This window comes from Buceros rhinoceros, unplaced genomic scaffold (assembly GCF_000710305.1).
Source record: "Buceros rhinoceros silvestris isolate BGI_N320 unplaced genomic scaffold, ASM71030v1 scaffold14230, whole genome shotgun sequence".
NCBI classification, from domain to species: Eukaryota; Metazoa; Chordata; class Aves; order Bucerotiformes; family Bucerotidae; genus Buceros; species Buceros rhinoceros.
Genome location: NW_010391387.1, coordinates 1,365 through 19,597, shown reverse-complemented (window position 1 = coordinate 19,597; position 18,233 = coordinate 1,365). Strand labels below are relative to the sequence as shown.

At 51.4% G+C, this 18,233-nt stretch overlaps 1 protein-coding gene across 1 annotated transcript in view; it reads left to right on the top strand.

Annotated features, from left to right (window-relative positions):
- Nucleotides 1–419: 419 nt before the first annotated feature.
- Nucleotides 420–18,233, top strand: part of SUPT6H (suppressor of Ty 6 homolog (S. cerevisiae)) — a gene marked incomplete at its 3' end in the record, with an annotated part of 18,816 nt that continues 1,002 nt past the window's right edge. Inside the window, 31 exon segments of the mRNA XM_010141590.1 lie at nucleotides 420–528; nucleotides 991–1,143; nucleotides 1,288–1,358; nucleotides 1,979–2,174; nucleotides 2,844–2,928; nucleotides 3,287–3,560; nucleotides 4,720–4,821; nucleotides 5,298–5,414; nucleotides 5,925–6,014; nucleotides 6,479–6,621; nucleotides 6,714–6,865; nucleotides 7,346–7,444; nucleotides 7,574–7,703; nucleotides 7,811–7,961; nucleotides 8,375–8,529; nucleotides 9,102–9,297; nucleotides 9,657–9,796; nucleotides 9,873–9,990; nucleotides 10,218–10,294; nucleotides 10,471–10,606; nucleotides 11,017–11,154; nucleotides 11,301–11,468; nucleotides 11,973–12,100; nucleotides 13,155–13,362; nucleotides 13,814–13,961; nucleotides 14,208–14,350; nucleotides 15,095–15,235; nucleotides 16,284–16,479; nucleotides 16,614–16,852; nucleotides 17,127–17,240; nucleotides 17,681–17,875. Coding sequence (XP_010139892.1) covers nucleotides 420–528; nucleotides 991–1,143; nucleotides 1,288–1,358; nucleotides 1,979–2,174; nucleotides 2,844–2,928; nucleotides 3,287–3,560; nucleotides 4,720–4,821; nucleotides 5,298–5,414; nucleotides 5,925–6,014; nucleotides 6,479–6,621; nucleotides 6,714–6,865; nucleotides 7,346–7,444; nucleotides 7,574–7,703; nucleotides 7,811–7,961; nucleotides 8,375–8,529; nucleotides 9,102–9,297; nucleotides 9,657–9,796; nucleotides 9,873–9,990; nucleotides 10,218–10,294; nucleotides 10,471–10,606; nucleotides 11,017–11,154; nucleotides 11,301–11,468; nucleotides 11,973–12,100; nucleotides 13,155–13,362; nucleotides 13,814–13,961; nucleotides 14,208–14,350; nucleotides 15,095–15,235; nucleotides 16,284–16,479; nucleotides 16,614–16,852; nucleotides 17,127–17,240; nucleotides 17,681–17,875 — 4,512 coding nt within the window.

Below are 18,233 nucleotides of genomic sequence, written 5' to 3'. Positions count from 1 at the left end.
TTAAGCTCCTAATTGGTTGGACTGTGCAGTGTTGGTGGCAGCACAGCGTTGCTTTCCCAGCCACATCGGAGGGGATGGACAGGCTGAAGGGCTTTGGCTGCCTGCACTGTTCCAGCTGCAGCTGGGAGCTCAGACGCTGCTGTGACAGGTCCTGCGCAGCTCGCTGAGACACAGGCTGATAGGAGCCAGCGGCACTCAGCCGCTGCCTTCCCTTGCCTCATCTCTGGTGACAGTAATGTCCAGGCAAGGTGGATGCTGGGTAATTCAGAGCCTTGACAGATAATTTGAAACCCTCTTGCCTTCGCTGCCTCTCTCCAAAAGCCTGTGGGGGAAGTGCTTGTGTTTGCTCGCTCAGCTGATGTGGTGGATGTCTCCTCTTCCCCCAGTTCCTGCAGAGCCACGTGTGAGCTGCTGCAGCCATGTCTGACTTCGTAGAAAGTGAAGCAGAGGAGTCGGAGGAGGAGTACAACCAGGATGGGGAGGTTGTGCCAAGGGTAACCAAGAAGTTTGTAGAGGAAGATGAGGACGGTGAGTCTGTTGAGTTGTCTGTGTGCCTCGCTGCTCTGTTTGACATTCCCTGGCTCTGCAGATGGAGCGGTAACTGGGCTGTAACAGTGTGGTCATCTGTAGTCAATAATCTCGACTTTAAGTGCTTCCCTTCCTCAAAGCGCTGAGGTGGTTTTTATATTTGGCAATAAAAAATACACTGCTTCACCCCCATGGGACCTGCAGTGACACAGTTTGGTAGTAACCAGTGAAAGCAGAGGAATTCTCCCAGCGTGACCACTGCACCTGTTCCTCTGCAGAGCAGAGCACCGCGAGGCAAGATGTGGGATTCTGGCACGAGCAGCTGGCAGGGCTCTGTGCCAGAAAAAGTGTTCAGTTAGACCCCTCTGTGTGGATAGTGTGGAGGAAGATGCTGCCTGCACAGAGCCAAGAGGGCAGATAACTGATGAGTCGATGTCTAACACTTGCTGCTCTCCACTCCAGATGAGGAAGAAGAGGAGTTGAATCTCGATGATCAAGATGAACAGGGCAACCTGAAGGGATTCATTAACGATGACGATGATGAGGAGGAGGAGGAAGAAGGCAGTGACTCTGGAGACTCTGAGGATGACGTTGGCCACAAAAAGAGAAAGCGCAGTAAGTTTTATGATGATGGTTCCTAGCAGGCCACAGCCCACTGAGTGTCTGTGAGGGCTGGGTCAGCTGTACCCTTCTCACTGCTTGGTCCACCCCCAGGTTAGTGAAGGGAGAGTGTAACTCACCTCTGCTTTCTTCCCTCAGCTTTTGATGACCGCCTGGAAGATGATGATTTTGACCTCATTGAGGAGAACTTGGGTGTTAAAGTCAAAAGAGTGAGTTGTGTTCCTCTGCCATTGTCAATGGTGTGGTGCGTCAGGGAGGGCTCCTGCCTGGAGCAAGCAAGTGGTGCCTCCCCTCAGCCCCTGGCCCCTTGGAAAGGACGAGCTGAGCGCTTGAAGGAAACGGGATCTCTCCCTGCCCAGACAACTGGGAACTGGCTTCCTAGAGTTTGCAAAACACTTTCCTCTGGTTCCCAGAGCCCTCCTCCAGAGTACTCCTCCCTTCCCACCTCTGCAGGACAGTCTCGGGGGAGCTTATCTTCCAGGAACTTCCTCCTGCATGGTGCTAACCTCGGTGTCAGCGCAGGCTGCTGGGGGCTGTAAAGCTTTTTCCATTACACTCGCTGGAGACACATCAAGCCAGGCTAACGCTGGTGGTGCCACAGGCCTGGTGGTCCGCAGCAGGCAGTTCTGCGGTGAACATGCTGTGCTCAGCCAGTGCTTGCAGCGTGGCTCCTGAGGGGGTGGCTCTTCACCTCCGTGTCCCTGGGCTGGGCTCTGTCCTGCTCCCTCACAGGTGCCTGCAGAGGAAGTGCAGTTCTGGCCCGGCAGACTACAGAGCTTGAGTGTCTGTGCCAGGAATTACGTGCAGTAACAAGCCTGTTTGCTTGCAGCAAAAATTCAGGCGTGTGCGGAAGATGTCTGATGATGAGGATGACGAAGAGGAAGACTATGGAAAAGAAGAACATGAGAAGGAAGCCATTGCTGAAGAAATCTTTCAGGATGGTGAAGGAGAGGAGGGAGGGGAAGCTGTTGAAGCTCCTGTTGCTCCACCGGAAGAGGAAGAGGAGGAGGAGGAGGATGAGTCCGGTGAGTATGGATGGTCAATTGCATCTTAGAATTGTCTTAGAATTAAAGCACAGAAACCAAGTTAAGGCTTTCTCTGAGCTAGAAGTCAGCAAGGGCCATAGGCTGGTTGTGGTCAAGCTCTCTCTGGTCTGATTAGAGAATCTCTATGATTAAACGTTTCTGGGCGGCAGGTTTAGTTTGTCTGTTTAAACTGCTTTGTCCAGAAGCACATTATTTGTTCTGAGGGGTTTAGCTGCCTCCAGGGTGGAAATGCTTTGAAGGAAGGCAGTCGAGGCACTGTTTAGTACATAGAAGCACAGTGCATGCTTGCCCTGCTTCTCCTCTTCACCGTCAGCCCTTCACCGCTGCTGGTACCATACTCAAAGAATTTCCAGATTCTTTCTCTTTATTGTTCAAGGCAGCAAGGCCTTTTCTGACTGTGTTTTCCGGGCACTGATAGTTGCCACGTGGCTTTGCCTGTGTTTGGAAGTTCACTCCAGCTTGTTACTGTGGTTCAGATCCTGGAATGTCTGAGGCTGGCGTAGGACATGCTGTGGGTAGCTGGGCAGGCTGACAGCCAGCAGCAGCTGTGGTACAGGCTCATGGTTGCACTGGATGAGCTGAGTGTTCTCAGAGGTACCAGTTGAACATGCGGGTGTCCTGACCACTAAACTGTTCCTCAATGTCCAGACATCGATGACTTCATTGTGGATGATGACGGACAGCCTCTAAAGAAGCCAAAATGGCGAAAGAAGCTCCCTGGATACACAGACGCGTAAGTATTGATTGGAAGTTGGCCTGGAGCCTCGAAGCAGCACTCGGCTTACTTGATTCCTGCAGCTGCAGAGTGATTCAGCTCGTGGTTGGGTGCTGCTGCTCTCTTTTCCCGAATGAACCTGATAAACATAAAACTTTAAGTCTGCTATTTCTTAAATGACTGGCTCGTTCCTTTCTCCCCTGAATTTTTAAGGGGATACCAAAACCAGTCCCTGAAGAGGTGTACTTAATCCGGGATTTTGTAGCTTAGATGCAAACCTAAAGCTTAGACTGAAGTGCCCTGGCCTTCTCTGTGGGGCTAGAAGGGTCTTCTGTGAACTGGACCAAGGGGCTGAACAATAGTTTTTGCCTTCCAGTGCTTTGCAGGAAGCCCAGGAAATCTTTGGTGTGGACTTTGATTATGATGAATTTGAGAAGTATAATGAGTACGATGAGGAAATGGAAGAGGAATACGAGTATGAGGATGAAGAAACTGAAGGGGAGACTCGTGTACGACCCAAAAAGACTACCAAGAAGCGCGTCAGTCGGCGTAGCATCTTTGAGATGTACGAGCCCAGTGAGCTGGAGAGCAGCCACCTAACGGACCAGGACAACGAGATCCGCGTAACAGACATGCCGGAGAGGTTCCAGGTGAGGGGAGAGGGTGAGGGGTGCAGACAGAGAGTGCTTCAGCTCCCTCTGTGCACAGCAGGCCTGGGACCCACTGGCCAGCTTTCTCACCTGGCTGGATTTTGGCTTCTCTTTTTCCCTCTTTGAAGACCCCACTTGTCAAATGTGCAGGATAAAACTCTGCGTTCAGACTTAGCAGTGGCACTCTGAACTGGTCTGGCTGTGCAAGCCCAGTTTGAGCACTGGCCATAGTTTCTCTCTGCCACTGGGTGCCAGTGTTGATCTGCTGGGTGTGGTGCTGAGATGTCCTTTGTGCTGTTAGTAACCCCAGGAGCTGTAGCTCTGCACAGCAAGAGTGAAGCTGAATCCGAGGAGGTTTGCTAGGGTTTTCTACCCTACCCGTGTGCCAGCCCACATGTAACTGTTCTGTGACACACTTGAATTCAAGGGATTGGTTCCTAGACTGCTCTCAGTGCTGCTAGGAATCATTCTGGCATCTCATATTTTGGTCCTAATTCTACCCCATAATCAGGTTTTCCCTCAACAGTCCATGTTTTTCCATGTTAATGTAGTTCTGTGCAGAGGCTCGTTACCCTCCGTTGTAGACTGGGACCTCTGAAGCTGCTGGCTCTTCAGAAGGACCTTTTTTCCCATGCCAGCGTGCACAGCACAGGGGAACGCTGTGTGTAGTGTCTGCTGGCCGTATGTGGCATGTTCACACATTTCCTTGTCTTCACGGATGTCAGTGATGATTGGGGCAGGCCTGAAAGAGAAGTGGCTGGGACGAAACACCCAGAGAGAGTTTGGAGCTGCTTTGTATTCTGTTACTCTAGTGATAGCAAGGCTAGAACAGACACGGATAGAGCGGAACAGAGGCTGTAGCTGTGGAGTCGGGTGGGAAGTGGGGCCCTGACTTGATCATCACGGGCGATTTCACACCATCGCAGGCCTTTCCCCAAGCCTCTGACAGGATTGGCTGCCTTGGCCTAGTGTAAAGCTGCGGCAGGTTCTGGTGTGCTCTGGTGCAGACATTGCAGTGCTGCCCTCAGCAGAGCCCTGGGGCTGTGGGAGGAAGGGAGGAACCTGCAGCTCAAAACAACCATTCCCAGGCTGCTCGAAGTGTGGTAGCCCAAGCCCTGGTGCTGCACGTGCTTCCACTCATGCTGTTGTCTTTTTACAGTTGCGATCCATCCCGGTGAAGAGTGCTGAAGACGATGAGCTAGAGGAAGAGGCTGACTGGATTTACAGGAATGCATTTGCGACACCCACCATCTCCCTGCAGGTAAAGGACTATGCCTGGGACTTCTGTCCCAAGAGGACTGGAAGATTTCCAGCCTGGAGACGTTGTTCCAGGGATCTGCTCAGAGGAATGTGGCGCCCCATATACCTTTCTTTCTGGTTTTGAGCGGGTCATTTAACATGCACGTGTCTTCAGTTTGCATCCGTAAAACAGGACAGGAAGGAACATGGAGAAGCTGTGAGAATAATTGTCACAAATAATCTCTAGGCACTGGGGACCTAGGGCTAAACTGGTGTTAGCCGTGATCTGCTTTTAACCATCAGTTACCTTGGCCAGGTGCTGCTTCTCCGGTTTCCGTGAAGCCAGTCAGAGTTAGGGTGTTCTTTCGTGCTCTCAAATCCCGGGTTGCTAAACCTGCGTTCCCAGCTAACGAGAGGAGCACCGTTTCGCAGCTGTAGCCTGGCTGATCGGAACTCGGCTCGGGGATATGACCAGCACGGCATGTTTCTCCTCTCTAGGAAAGTTCCGACTACCTTGACCGTGGACAAGCCAGCAGCAGCTTCAGCCGCAAGGGGCCCAGCACCATCCAGAAAATTAAAGAAGCCCTGAATTTCATGAGAAATCAGCATTTTGAGGTAATTCACAACCTCAACCTTCATTTCCAAGATAAGGTTTGAGTTGCTGTCTCCTTATCCAGGCAGGATTAGCTGAGGGGCTGCTGGAAGCTTTTAGGGCAGCAAACTAGAAGGGGCTGAGGTACCACATGTGGCTGCTTCTCCTGTGACAAAATGGCACCTCATCTTATGCGAGCTGTGGCCACGCAGGTTCTCCAGACCTGTGGGGTGGAGCTGCTGTTGTAATTCCCTCATCCTGAAGACCTTGATGCTAATGATGTGGAGGAGTTTCAGAGCATCCTGAGGCTCGCTTGGTCCGTTCTACCTGTTCTCTGAGGTGTTGCCTGATGTTGCAGAAGCTTTTTGGTCTATGCGGTGGAACAGTCTTAAGAGCTGGGGCATGGCTTGGGACATCTACGCTGCTGCCCCGTTACCTTGTTCTTCCATGTGGAACAGGAGCGTTCCATGGACTGCCAGGAACAGCCTGGTCTCCTGCTTGAGTGGTGGTGACGAGTCTCATTTCTGACCCAGGTCCCATTCATCGCCTTCTACAGAAAAGAGTATGTGGAGCCAGAGCTGCACATCAATGACCTCTGGAGGGTCTGGCAGTGGGATGAGAAGGTGAGGAGTGTTTGCACTGCTTGTTATCCTACCAACATTTAATGTGTCTTCCCACTTAGCCTCATACTTTCAGCAGGTTTCATTGTGGCCGTGGAGACCTTGTGTGCTTTGTTTTACCCATGTTTGGGGTTTTTTTGCATGTTTGCTGTCATCTGGTAGTAAAGGGTTGTCTGACAAAGGAGGGTTCAAAACAGTCCTTTGTCTTCACACACTTGCTTCTGTGTAGAGACCTTTCTTGCAAGGAGCGCAAGTTCCTTCTCTGCTATCAGGCAGTTCCGAACCTTGATTTGTGTTGGGTTTACTTTTTTGCTGTTAATCCATATCCAACATGTGTGTGACATCTGGCTGTGGATGAAGATTTTGATGATGATTTTTATATGACAAATATCCCAAGATCGTGGGAGGGGTCAGGTGTGACACGCAACTGTGGTGCGTTTCACTGGGAGTCTTTGTTCTCCTATTAGTGGACCCAGCTGAAGATCCGCAAGCAAAACCTGACGCGGCTGTTTGAGAAGATGCAGGCCTATCAGTATGAGCAAATCTCTGCTGACCCAGACAAGCCCTTGGCAGATGGAATAAGGGCCCTGGATACTACTGACATGGAGAGGTAGGGTGATTCTTTGGGTTTCCTTGAGTGCTCTGACCACAGCTGTGCTGCAAGCAGGGTGTAACGTGCTGGCTTTGCATGCCGTGCCGCAGGCTGAAGGACGTGCAGTCCATGGACGAGCTGAAGGATGTGTATAATCACTTCCTGCTGTACTACGGGCGAGACATCCCCAAGATGCAGAATGCTGCCAAGGCCGCTCGGAAGAAGCAAAAGCGCATCCGAGAGGATGGTGAAGAGGAGGAAGGTTTGTCCCCAGATTTGATAGTCTCATGATTGTGTGGTGCCGGAGAATAGTAAGAAAGTTTGGTGAAAAGCCCTTGGTCGAAGCAAATATCTCTGCTGTTTGCTTCGACCTCAAGTTAGTCCCAGGTCTTCCAGGCACTTCTGAAAAATTTGAGTTTGCCAACAAGGTGCTGCTTTCCAAGGGACTGAACACCACCCTGCACGGCAGGGGATCAGCCACCTTGATGTGCGTTTTAATGTGCAACCCGGAGATACAGCTGTTAAAACTGCAAAAGAGTGGAACTGGAGGTGGAATTTTCAGGGCATTTTTCTGACCCTGAAGAACTGTAAGGCTGCTGGGACCTCTGCGAGGTCCCTGTGGAGTTCAGGGACTCTGTTGCACAGTGTAGGTTGTGTTTAATCCCTTTGCTGTGCTTCTGCCACGCCGCAGCTGTCGGGACGCCTCTGGAAAGAGGCCTTGCTACATGTATCCTTCCCATAGGTGAAGGGGAAGATGCAGACGATGATGAGCAGAAGGGGCCTGAGCTGAAGCAGGCTTCCCGTCGGGACATGTACACCATCTGTCAGACAGCCGGGCTGGGTAAGGGCTGCACTCCGTCACGCTGAGCTTGCAGCGGCCTGGCGCGCACGCTCTTCTGGGTGGTGTAAGCTCCACTAGCCTTGTCCTCATTGTTCTAGTGGTGGGTTGGTTTTGTTTTTTTTCAACCAGATGGCCTGGCTAAGAAGTTTGGTCTGACACCAGAGCAGTTTGGAGAGAATCTCCGAGACAGTTACCAGCGTCACGAGACGGAGCAGTTCCCTGCAGAGCCCCTGGAGCTGGCCAAGGATTATGTGTGTAGGTCAGTGGGAGGAGGATCTTCAGGGAGGTCCTGCTGGTGTGACACAAGGGAAGGAATCTGCAGGCGTCCTCAAGTCCTAAGCCTTCGTGTTGTCTCCTTGCTTTTAGTCAATTCCCAAGCCCTGAAGCTGTGCTGGAGGGAGCCCGGTACATGGTGGCTTTGCAGATAGCCAGGGAGCCTTTGGTCAGACAGGTTTTGAGACAGACTTTCCAAGAAAGAGCTAAAATCAACATTTCACCAACGAAAAAAGGGAAGAAGGTAAGAAAGGGAGCTCTGACTCAGTGGGTCAGTTTGGGGAAGCATCTAAATAATATACACATGCTCATTTTTGCATCTGAAAACTTCTCCCATGTCAACGGCAAATCTGAATAAACCTCCGGGCAGTGTGTGAGCTGGGCTGTTGCAGGGGCCAGCTCAGCAGCATGCTGCATTCTTAGTCTCAACATTTCATCAGGCCTAATTCTTGCTGTGGAGATGTTGCCTTCAATCACTGGAACAGTCTCTGTTTCTCTGGGACTGGGAATGAACTCCGCTGTGTCCTGCTGGGGAAGGAAATGCAGACTGGCAGGCGTGGGCCTGAGGGGGTATTGAATAAAACCCTTGTCTGCCACGGTATTCAGAAGGGTCTGTCTTTATGAATGCCCTGCATGTGTGTCTCTCCTCTCTCCCAGGATATCGATGAAGCCCACTATGCCTATTCCTTTAAATACTTGAAGAACAAGCCTGTGAAGGAGCTGCGAGATGACCAGTTCCTGAAAATGAGCCTGGCAGAGGATGAGGCCCTGCTCACTATAGACATCAGCATTGACATGAAAGGAGTGGAGGGGTGAGTCCTCGCTGGCTGTGCCATCCGTGCCTTGGCAGAGCTGCTGTGCTGTGAGAGCTCCTCTGTAACCCAAACTGCTCCTGGAAGTCATGGCCTGGTGGCTTCCTGCACCTTAAAGTCAAGCAGCCTCTCAGGGCTTGTTTTTTCCTTCATCTGAGTGAGAACTTTAGCACACATCTGTCTCTTCATTTGAAGGCAAACTCTGAAGCCTATAGGATTTCAGTGAAAGAGGATGCTTGTTCCCCAACCACCCCCACTGTGTGCCCCTCAATTCCTGCCCATCTGAGCAGCCACACGGTGCAATAGGGGGGTGCTGCAGCGCTGTGAGCTGCCTTGTGTTGTACAGATCCTCTCTGTGCTGCCAGCATGGTGTTCAGCTGTGGCCTGCCTAGCAGCACCGCTTTTGCAGCTGAAGGAATGTTTGATGGGAGGATTGGCTCTTCTCTGAATTTTCCAGGCAGCTCCCTGAATCTGAGGTGCTACTGTTACATCCCTGTGCAGGATCTGCCTGGGGTGGCATCAGTGCCAACATTTGGGGCCCTTCTGTATCTCCTCCTCTCGTTTTTTTGCAGGTACGGTAGTGACCAGACGTACTTTGAGGAAATTAAACAGTTCTATTACCGAGATGAGTTCAGCCACCAAGTGCAAGAGTGGAATCGGCAGCGTACAATGGCCATCGAGAGGTCCCTCAACCAGTTCCTCTATGTGCAGATGGCTAAAGAGTTGAAGAACAAGCTGTTGGTGGAGGCCAAGGAGTATGTCCTCAAGGTGAGGGAGTATGGAGGCCAAGGAGTATGTCCTCAAGGGAGGCGAGTGGGTTTGATTCAGAGCACAGTCCTGCAGCATGGTGGGCTGAGCTGCTGACAGGCCATACACAGGTTCTCGGGAAGGAGGAGGAGACAGGCAGGGATCTGAGTCTGATTCTTTCCCAAGGATGGGAGAAAAGCAGATATCTCAGTGGGAGGAGAGATGGGCTTTGTGGTTCTGGAGAGCTGGTCCCAATCCTGGCAGGGTATATTGTCTTGCTGCCTTGACCAGTCCATGTCCTTCCTTCCAGAGAAGGGCTGTGCCAAAGCACCTGCAGTGGGTTTTCTCACTCCTCTCTCCCCTTCTCTCTGTTCCACTAGTCCTGCAGCCGGAAACTGTACAACTGGCTGAAAGTAGCTTCGTACCGTCCTGATCAGCAAGTGGAGGAAGATGATGATTTCATGGATGAAAACCAAGGGAAGGGGATTCGGGTGCTAGGCATTGCGTTTTCCTCAGCCAGGTAGGAGGAGAGACATTGCCTCTGGATCGGTGTACAGCTTTAGCAGTCCACCATGTGAGCGATCTCTCTTTCGCAGAGACCACCCTGTGTTTTGTGCCCTTGTAAATGGAGAGGGTGAGGTTACTGACTTCCTCCGATTGCCGCATTTCACCAAGCGAAGGAACGCCTGGCGTGAGGAAGATCGGGAAAAGAAGGTGAGCCCTGGTGCTGCTGTTGTCGAGATGAATGAACACATGCTGCTGCTGGTACCAAGTGATGATCTACTGTGGGCTAGAGAGGAATAGTCTGTCTGGAGATGGCTCAGACCTTGTCATTCCTGTGTGCAAGAATGCTCCCTGTGAAGCAGGAGCCCAGGACTAGCTAGCTCAGTACAGAAAGCCTCGAGCTTTTCTGATCTGACCTGTCTCGCTTTCCTTTCCAGGCCCAGGATATTGAAACCTTGAAGAAATTCCTCCTGAACAAGAAGCCTCATGTGGTGACAATTGCAGGCGAGAACAGGTCAGTCTTTGTGTTCCTTCCACATCCCAGTACCTTTGCAGTCCTTTCCCCACGCCTGTTCACATCTCGCTGTTTCTGTCTGTGGTGCGAGGTAGCCCGTTGGGGTTATCTCCCACAGCGAGTCCAGGACGCAGCTCTGTGCTCCCCCCTCAATCCTGTTGGCCGTCTCTCCCTAGGGATGCTCAGATGCTGATGGAGGATGTAAAGAGAATTGTTCACGAGCTGGATCAAGGGCAGCAGCTGTCCTCTATCGGAGTGGAGCTGGTCGACAATGAACTGGCCATCCTCTACATGAACAGCAAGAAGTCTGAGGTGAACCTTCTGTTATTCCAGTTATCCCTTACTCTACCATTCATTCGTGCTGTCTCATCCTCCACTTGGGCTGGCCCTGCCTTGTGTCATCCACTGCCTTGTGACCCATCCAGACAGCGACCTACTGATCTTTGGATCAAGGCAAAACACCTTGTGTAGGCTTCCCTGCAGAGATCAGCACCAGCCGATGTACAGAGTAGATACTGAAGTGGTCTGAAACGCATTTTGCTCAGCTGTGTGAAGGAGGTTGTTTCATTCCTATTGCAGCAGAGCTCCTGGGAGCCTTTCACCTCAGCTCCCTGCCCAGATGTTTCCCCTGTTCCAATCGCTGTCTGATGAGTCTTTGCCATTTGTGCTACAAAGTGTGAAAACACCATTGGGGTTTTCCCTGATTCTCTGGCCTCTTGCAGAATGAGTTCCGGGACTACCCACCTTTGCTGCGTCAAGCCGTCTCCCTTGCTCGCCGTGTCCAGGACCCACTGATAGAGTTTGCCCAGGTCTGCAGCTCCGATGAGGATATTCTCTGCCTGAAACTCCACCCTCTGCAGGTAACTCTTCATTGTGAGATCCTTGGGCAGGGAAGAAAGATCGTTCTCTGCAAGAGAAAGTGGCCTGAGAGGCCTGGGAGAGGTCTGGCTGAGCAAAAGCATTGCCCACGTCTCCTTGTGAGGCTAACGACTCTCCTTCCTGCCAGGAGCACGTGGTGAAGGAGGACCTGCTGAATGCCCTCTACTGCGAATTCATAAACCGCGTGAACGAGGTGGGAGTGGATGTCAACCGAGCGATTGCTCACCCCCACAGCCAGGCTTTGCTGCAGTATGTGTGTGGCTTGGGGCCACGCAAAGGCACTCACCTGCTAAAGGTAAGGAGGCTTCTGGGAAATAGTGCACCCCAAGAACGTGAGAGCTGGCCCCATGGCAGTGCTGTTAGAGACGAGTTGAGGCTGTGTGTGCCAGGTGCAGCCGACAGCTCTGTCGGCATGTGTTCTAGTGCGTTAGCTCACTGCCTAACCCCAGAGCTGTGCATGGGTTTACGTCCTTGACAGACCCAAGCAACTCGGCAGATCTGTCCATTCTCGTAGCTCCCAGACCCACAGGAATGGGGGCACTGTTGGAGTCCCAAGACGGCTCTGTACTGTGGAAAACATGAGGCAGGAAGCCAGTGCTTTCCCCAAAGTTGGAGCTGTTCCCTGTGGAGTCATCTCTCTTCATACAGCATTGAGACACAGGCGGGGGGCAACAATTCATGAGTTGTGATGGGTTTGATTGTGTCTGATGCTTGGAACACTGCAGTGTCCAGTGTGAGTCCTGGAGAACCCTTGTGTTTGAATAACAGGGTTTGTACTATGACCTCTCTCTCTCTCCAGATCCTGAAACAAAACAACACGCGTCTGGAGAACAGGACGCAGCTGGTTACCATGTGCCACATGGGACCCAAGGTGTTCATCAACTGTGCTGGCTTCATCAAAATCGACACAGCATCGCTGGGTGATAGGTGGGTCCTGGGCTGCGTTCAGTGTCGTGCCGGGTGTGGAGTTCACATGAGCGACAGGCTGAAATGATCTTGTTCCGTGGAGTCCATGTTCCCAGGGGTTTCTGTGTGGCCCCTCTGGTCCTTGGCCAAGTTCAGATGGTGGTTATTAATGTGATTCTCGAGGGCAGCTAAACTCACACAGCAATGTGAGCTGCAGAACATTAATTACGTAGCTTGCTGTGGTTCAGAAGACCCTTTGTGGTCAAGAGGACCTCAGCTGAGAACAGTTGTTCCCTAACACAGTTGTGTCCATCAGTCACCCATGTGTGCTTTCGCTTAGTTTCTGCTTTGTCCTACCATCAGCATTTTATTTTTCTAAAGTTTCAAACTTGAGGCATAACTCTGGCAATTTATGTTCCTCTTCAACCAGCAGCAATACTGGGAAGTTTGTAGAGCATTAGGTTACTGGTAACTAAACAAGAGCTGTGCCCTTGGAGGTCAGCAGTAACCTAGTTTCTAAATCCGTGACTGCTTTGCTCCGAAGGGACCCTTGTTGGAAACGTGCTCTCTAGGGCTGGCACAGTTTTGCCATTGAAAAGTGGTCTGAGAAAGGACACCTGCCTCCATCCCTACGCTGAGCGATCCAGCCCCACTAGGTCCCGGGTTCTTATGGGCGATGCAGGTCCTGGAGATGCAGGGGGCAGATGCAAACAGCTGGATGCAGGTGGCTGCGCTGCCAGTTGGCAACACTCAGAGTACAAGGAGAAAAAGTGGAGATGGTGTGCTCGCAGGGCAGCTGCAGCACACGGTGATCAGACCTGCCTGGCGTCCCGGCTGTATCTTTGCAGTGCAGGAGCTGCAGGCTGGAATTTCTCGTGCCTTGGCTCCTGTTGATGTAGCGATGCCGGATTCATGATGTCCTTTTCAGAGCAGTGTGTTCCATGAAGGCAGCGGTGGCAAAGCAGCTGCACAGCCCATCGTGATGCTCCACAGTCTGCTTTGTTACTGGGCTGAAGGAGGTGACTCTGGAGCCCTGCAGAGTCCTTACCTGAACATCGCTTTGGTTTTATTTCAGTACTGATTCCTACATCGAAGTCCTAGATGGGTCTAGGGTCCACCCTGAAACCTATGAGTGGGCAAGAAAAATGGCAGTGGACGCCTTAGAATACGATGAGTCCGCAGAGGACGCTAATCCCGCGGGAGCTCTGGAGGAGATCTTGGAAAACCCTGAGCGTCTGAAAGACCTCGACCTGGATGCCTTTGCTGAGGAACTAGAAAGACAGGTACGCTGGGGCTTCCTGGTGCTGAGAAAGAGGGGCAGCCCTGCTGTCCGGCTTTTAGGTTTTGTAGCTGGTGACCTTTCCCCTGAGTAGAAGCTGAGCTGTGGCCGTTGTACGGACAGCCCCAGTGAGTATTCAGTGTCTGACGATGGCATATAGTAAATGCCTACAGAAAATACGTTGAGGCAGAGGGACAAAGGAGGCAGGGGGCAATAATTAGACCGTTTAAACTGTTCTCCCCAAAATTACCTAAGTGTTTTCTGAATGTGCTGTTGAATGTAATTTTGACCTCCTCAACCTCTTATGGCTGCGGTCCGCGGTCCGATGGTACCCTGTGCATTACTCTCTTACGAATTAGCTGTTAAGTTCCTTGAGTTCTTTCATAACCTACACTGGATTCCCTGCTCAGCTCTCTCCTGCCACTCATGCTTTGTCACCTCTGAACACCTCGCAGGGCTACGGTGACAAGCACATCACTTTATATGACATTCGAGCTGAGCTCAGCTGCAGGTACAAGGACCTGAGAACCCCGTACCGTTCTCCAAACACTGAAGAGGTCTTCAACATGCTGACCAAAGAAACTCCAGAGACGTTTTACATAGGTACATCCCTGTTTACATCCCTGGCTTCTGTCCTCCTAAGCTGATGTGTACAAGTGGGGCAGGGGGATCTTGGTGAGCATGATGGTGGGACGGTGCTATGGTTGCATGTATGAGAAGCAGCTTTTCCACTGCCTGGGCAGGTTCCTCATGCCTTCACGCACAAGCACCTTGGATCGAGGGAACTGCCCAGCCCTGCAGTTGCCCTTTCAGTGTTTTATTCTTCCCTTCTCTCCCATCCCACCATAGGTAAAATGATCATCTGCAACGTGACCGGGATAGCTCACAGGCGGCCACAGGGCGAGAGCTACGACCAGGCGATACGGAACGATGAATCCGGCCTCTGGCAGTGTCCTTTCTGTCAGCAGGATAACTTCCCAGAGCTCAGCGAGGTGGGGCTGCCTCTCCTCGTGGGCCTCCCTTTGTCAGGGGTCTGTCAACGGGCTTGAGCGTTTTGTAGGGCTGTTGGGAGATGAGGTGTCAGAACCGAGATTGTGTCTGCAGTGCCCCTGGATCCCAAGTTGAATGTGGCCTTTGGCTGCAAATATAATCTTGTTCCACTTGTGACTAATTGCTTCGGTATAGATTTGACTGGTCCTTTATGGGTGCAGAATGGATTTTAGTGAACTGGGCTGGGAGTGAAATGGAGCTGGAGCTAAGCTGACCAGTTCTTTGCAAATTGAGCAGGCTTGTTTGTGGTCCAGGATTGTGCTTTACATAGGGAAACTACTGTGACCCTGAGAACAGAAGGTTGTTCTGTTAAGAACTTACCTGGACTCCCTGCTGCTTAATGCAGCTGTACTTGAGGTCTGTTCTGAACACTGCTGAATTCCAGCCTTGGTAATCCGTGGCTTTCAAACCCTGCAGCAGTCATTAGAAACCAGCCCTAGCTGCAGGTTTGTGGGCTGGTCTAAAAACATTCTGACCTTCCTGTTTGCAAAGGCCCATAAGCTGAGCAGAACTGGAGCAGGATGATGGCGTTGCTGGGCAGCATTCACTGAAGTCCTCTGTCACTTCCACTCGTCTCTGCTGGCTGCTCCAGTTTGCTGACACAGCTTTTAGACTTGTTTGAGTGTGAGCTGCGAGGGGCTATTTTGTTTCTGTGCTGAATGACTTTTGCTTTTGCCTTGTTCAAGGTTTGGAACCACTTTGACAGCGGTTCCTGCCCGGGTCAGGCCATTGGAGTGAAGACCCGTCTGGATAACGGAGTTGCTGGCTTCATCCCAACCAAATTTCTCAGCGATAAAGTGGTCAAGCGGCCAGAAGAAAGGGTAAAGGTATGAAAGCAGCAGGTTTTCATATACCCAGCAAGAGCTTGGAGCCAATGCCAAAGATTCAGAGTTTGGTTAACATCGCTGTTCCCGAAATAACTTTTCCAATCTTTTTTTCATTTAAGGACTTTAAATCAGCAGCAGGTTCAGGTTCTGGTTAGCGTCCTTCTCGCACGGTGCAAATCTCCCTTTGGCAGCTGGTGGGAACCCTGTTAATCAGTTAACAGGTTGTGCCGCAGGAGGATTTATTATGGTCTGGCTAAAGTCTGGGTTTAGGAGACCAGAAGGCATTCTAATGCAGAGCTGCCCTTTGTTTCTGGCTTTCTAAGGAGTTCTCAGAACTGCTGTTAGATACGCAAGGGTCGCTCTCCCTCTCCCATGGCTTTTTCTTCTGTCTCAGTTTGTTCCTGGGGGTCATCAGAGTTACCAGTCTTGCTCAGGACAGGGGTGGGGGTTCTGAAAGTAACAGAAGCACATGTTTTTATCACATGATAAAGTAGAGGTTTAACATCTTCTCTGTCTTTTGGGGTCCCCCGACAGTCCATGCAGGTGATGGATAATCCTGTAGGGTCAAAGGTCTCTTAGCAGTTCTTTCAAGAGCCATTGTTAGCTTCAGCACGGTTAACTGGGCTAAGACATTGCTGTGTTTGTGGTGGTATTTTCCTATTTAAGTAGGGAATTCCTTTGGGTGTCTTTCACTCTGCTTCTGAACAGACTTAACTGCTTTCTTGCACATTGTGAAGTCCAGTTGTGCTGCAAAAACACCTAAATATAGCGAATTTGGCTGTCCTCAGCCTCCAGACGCACCGTTTTGTCTGTGGTACAGGGCATAGGTAGTCGAGAACTGCCCGTTTTTCCTTCAGTCTCATTTAATTCTACTCACCTCAGGGATCAGTTGGGGTTTGGTTCCTATAGCAGGATTGCTGAAGTAGGTGAGGTAGTTTGTGCCTGCTTATTGGCAGCGTGACCCCACACAGATGGCTCTGTAGCGCAGGGATTCTGCCGTATCAGCCAGAGCTGTGACGGGCTTTGCTCACCCGCCCCTCTTCTGCAGGTGGGAATGACGGTTCACTGCAGGATTATGAAGATCGACATTGAGAAGTTCAGTGCAGACCTGACCTGCAGGACCTCAGACCTGATGGATAAGAACAACGAGTGGAAGCTGCCTAAAGACACCTACTATGACTTTGACTCTGAGGCAGCAGATCACAAGCAGGAAGAGGACATGAAAAGAAAGCAGCAGCGGACGAGTGAGTCTCTAGTTTTTCTCTCCCTCGTAATGCCAGCCTCCCCAGGCTGCCTCGGGAGAATAAGCGTGATTAGACATACAGTCGCAAGAAAGCGGTTCCTCTTGGAAGCCCAACCACTCCGCTTTGTCCCGTAGCGTACATCAAGAGAGTAATTGCTCACCCGTCATTCCACAACATCAGCTTCAAGCAAGCCGAGAAGATGATGGAGACCATGGACCAAGGGGATGTGATTATTCGGCCAAGTAGTAAAGGGGAGAACCACCTGACTGTCACCTGGAAGGTGAACGATGGGATTTACCAGCATGTTGATGTCCGAGAAGAGGGCAAGGAGAACGCCTTCAGCCTGGGCTCCACGCTCTGGATTAACACAGAGGTGAGAGCCCGGCAGAGCATGCCTGGAAGGAGAAGTACCACCTATTGGCAGGGACCAGCTGGCACAGCCTTTCTCTCCTTGCAGCTGCTTTCAGGCTGTTGGGGAGGAGCTTCCATTGTGGTTCTCCACATTCTTAGACAATACTCAGCTTTTATTTTTTTCCCCCAAAAGCATCCAGCCTTGCTGTGCAGAATGCGTGACTGAGAGCTGTGAGCTAGAATAAGAGTTCCTCACCATGCGCCTTAAATACCTCTTTAAATGTGTTTGTTCAAAGGAGTTTGAAGACCTGGATGAAATCGTTGCTCGCTATGTCCAGCCAATGGCTTCTTTTGCCAGAGACCTTTTGAATCACAAGTACTATCAGGACTGTAACGGTGGAGACAAGAAGGTGAGCCTGTCACAGGAGCATGGAATAAGTTTGTTTGTCTCAGGACAGGTTGTAAACTCTTTGGGTCTGGCATGAGCTGCTGCTGGACAGAGCTCCCTGATCTTCCTCTTATCACCTGGGGTTTGGCAGTGACCTCCCAGCTGTGGGTCTTGGGGGATTCCGTCTGGGGATGGTGGAGTTAGGCGGTAGGAGCATGGTGTACCGCAGCGGTGTGCCAGAGCAGCAGAGGGCTGCCCTGCCAGCAAATAGCACTGAAGGGAGAGTATCGGCTTTCTGTGACCTGGTGGCATTTGTGCAGAAACGGTGTGGCTGGTGGCCTCAGGGCTGGGGAGGGGCGAAAGGGCTGACCACAGCATGGAGAGAGATAACCGCAGGCTCTCTGTGTTGCGGAAAATGTAGGCTCTCCTTGAGCATTTCTCTCTCTTTCTCTCTCCAATTAGAAGCTGGAAGAGCTGCTAATAAAGACCAAGAAAGAGAAACCAACATTTATTCCCTACTTCATCAGTGCCTGTAAAGATCTACCTGGCAAATTCCTCTTGGGATATCAGCCTCGAGGCAAACCAAGGTAAGTGAGAGCCAAGCCCAGCCTCTGCAGTTGAGTGCTGCCAGTACCACATCTCGGCTTATTGCTGCTGGTTGCTCTGCTGGTGTCCACATTAAGTCAAGCCTCCTCTTACCCAGGGTTTGGTCTCCTGACAGTAGAGGACCCATGTCTAGGAGTAAATTTCACCCAGGAGACCCCTGTGTTTCTAAGCAGCTGGCTGCCACAAGCAGTGCTGCCCATGCAGGGGGTGACGTGGGACTATAGGCAGTGGCTGACAGATTTTGCATGGAAAAGTGTGGGATTTTGGAGCAGTTGTTTGAAAACAAAGTGGAAGTGTCTCGGGTAGGTCTATCTGTTATCAGTACGGCCATCGCCTGAGCTGCCTGGGGAAGAAGTCCTGAGGGTGCTGCACAATGGCAGGCATGGCTCTGGAGCAGCCTGTGACCTTG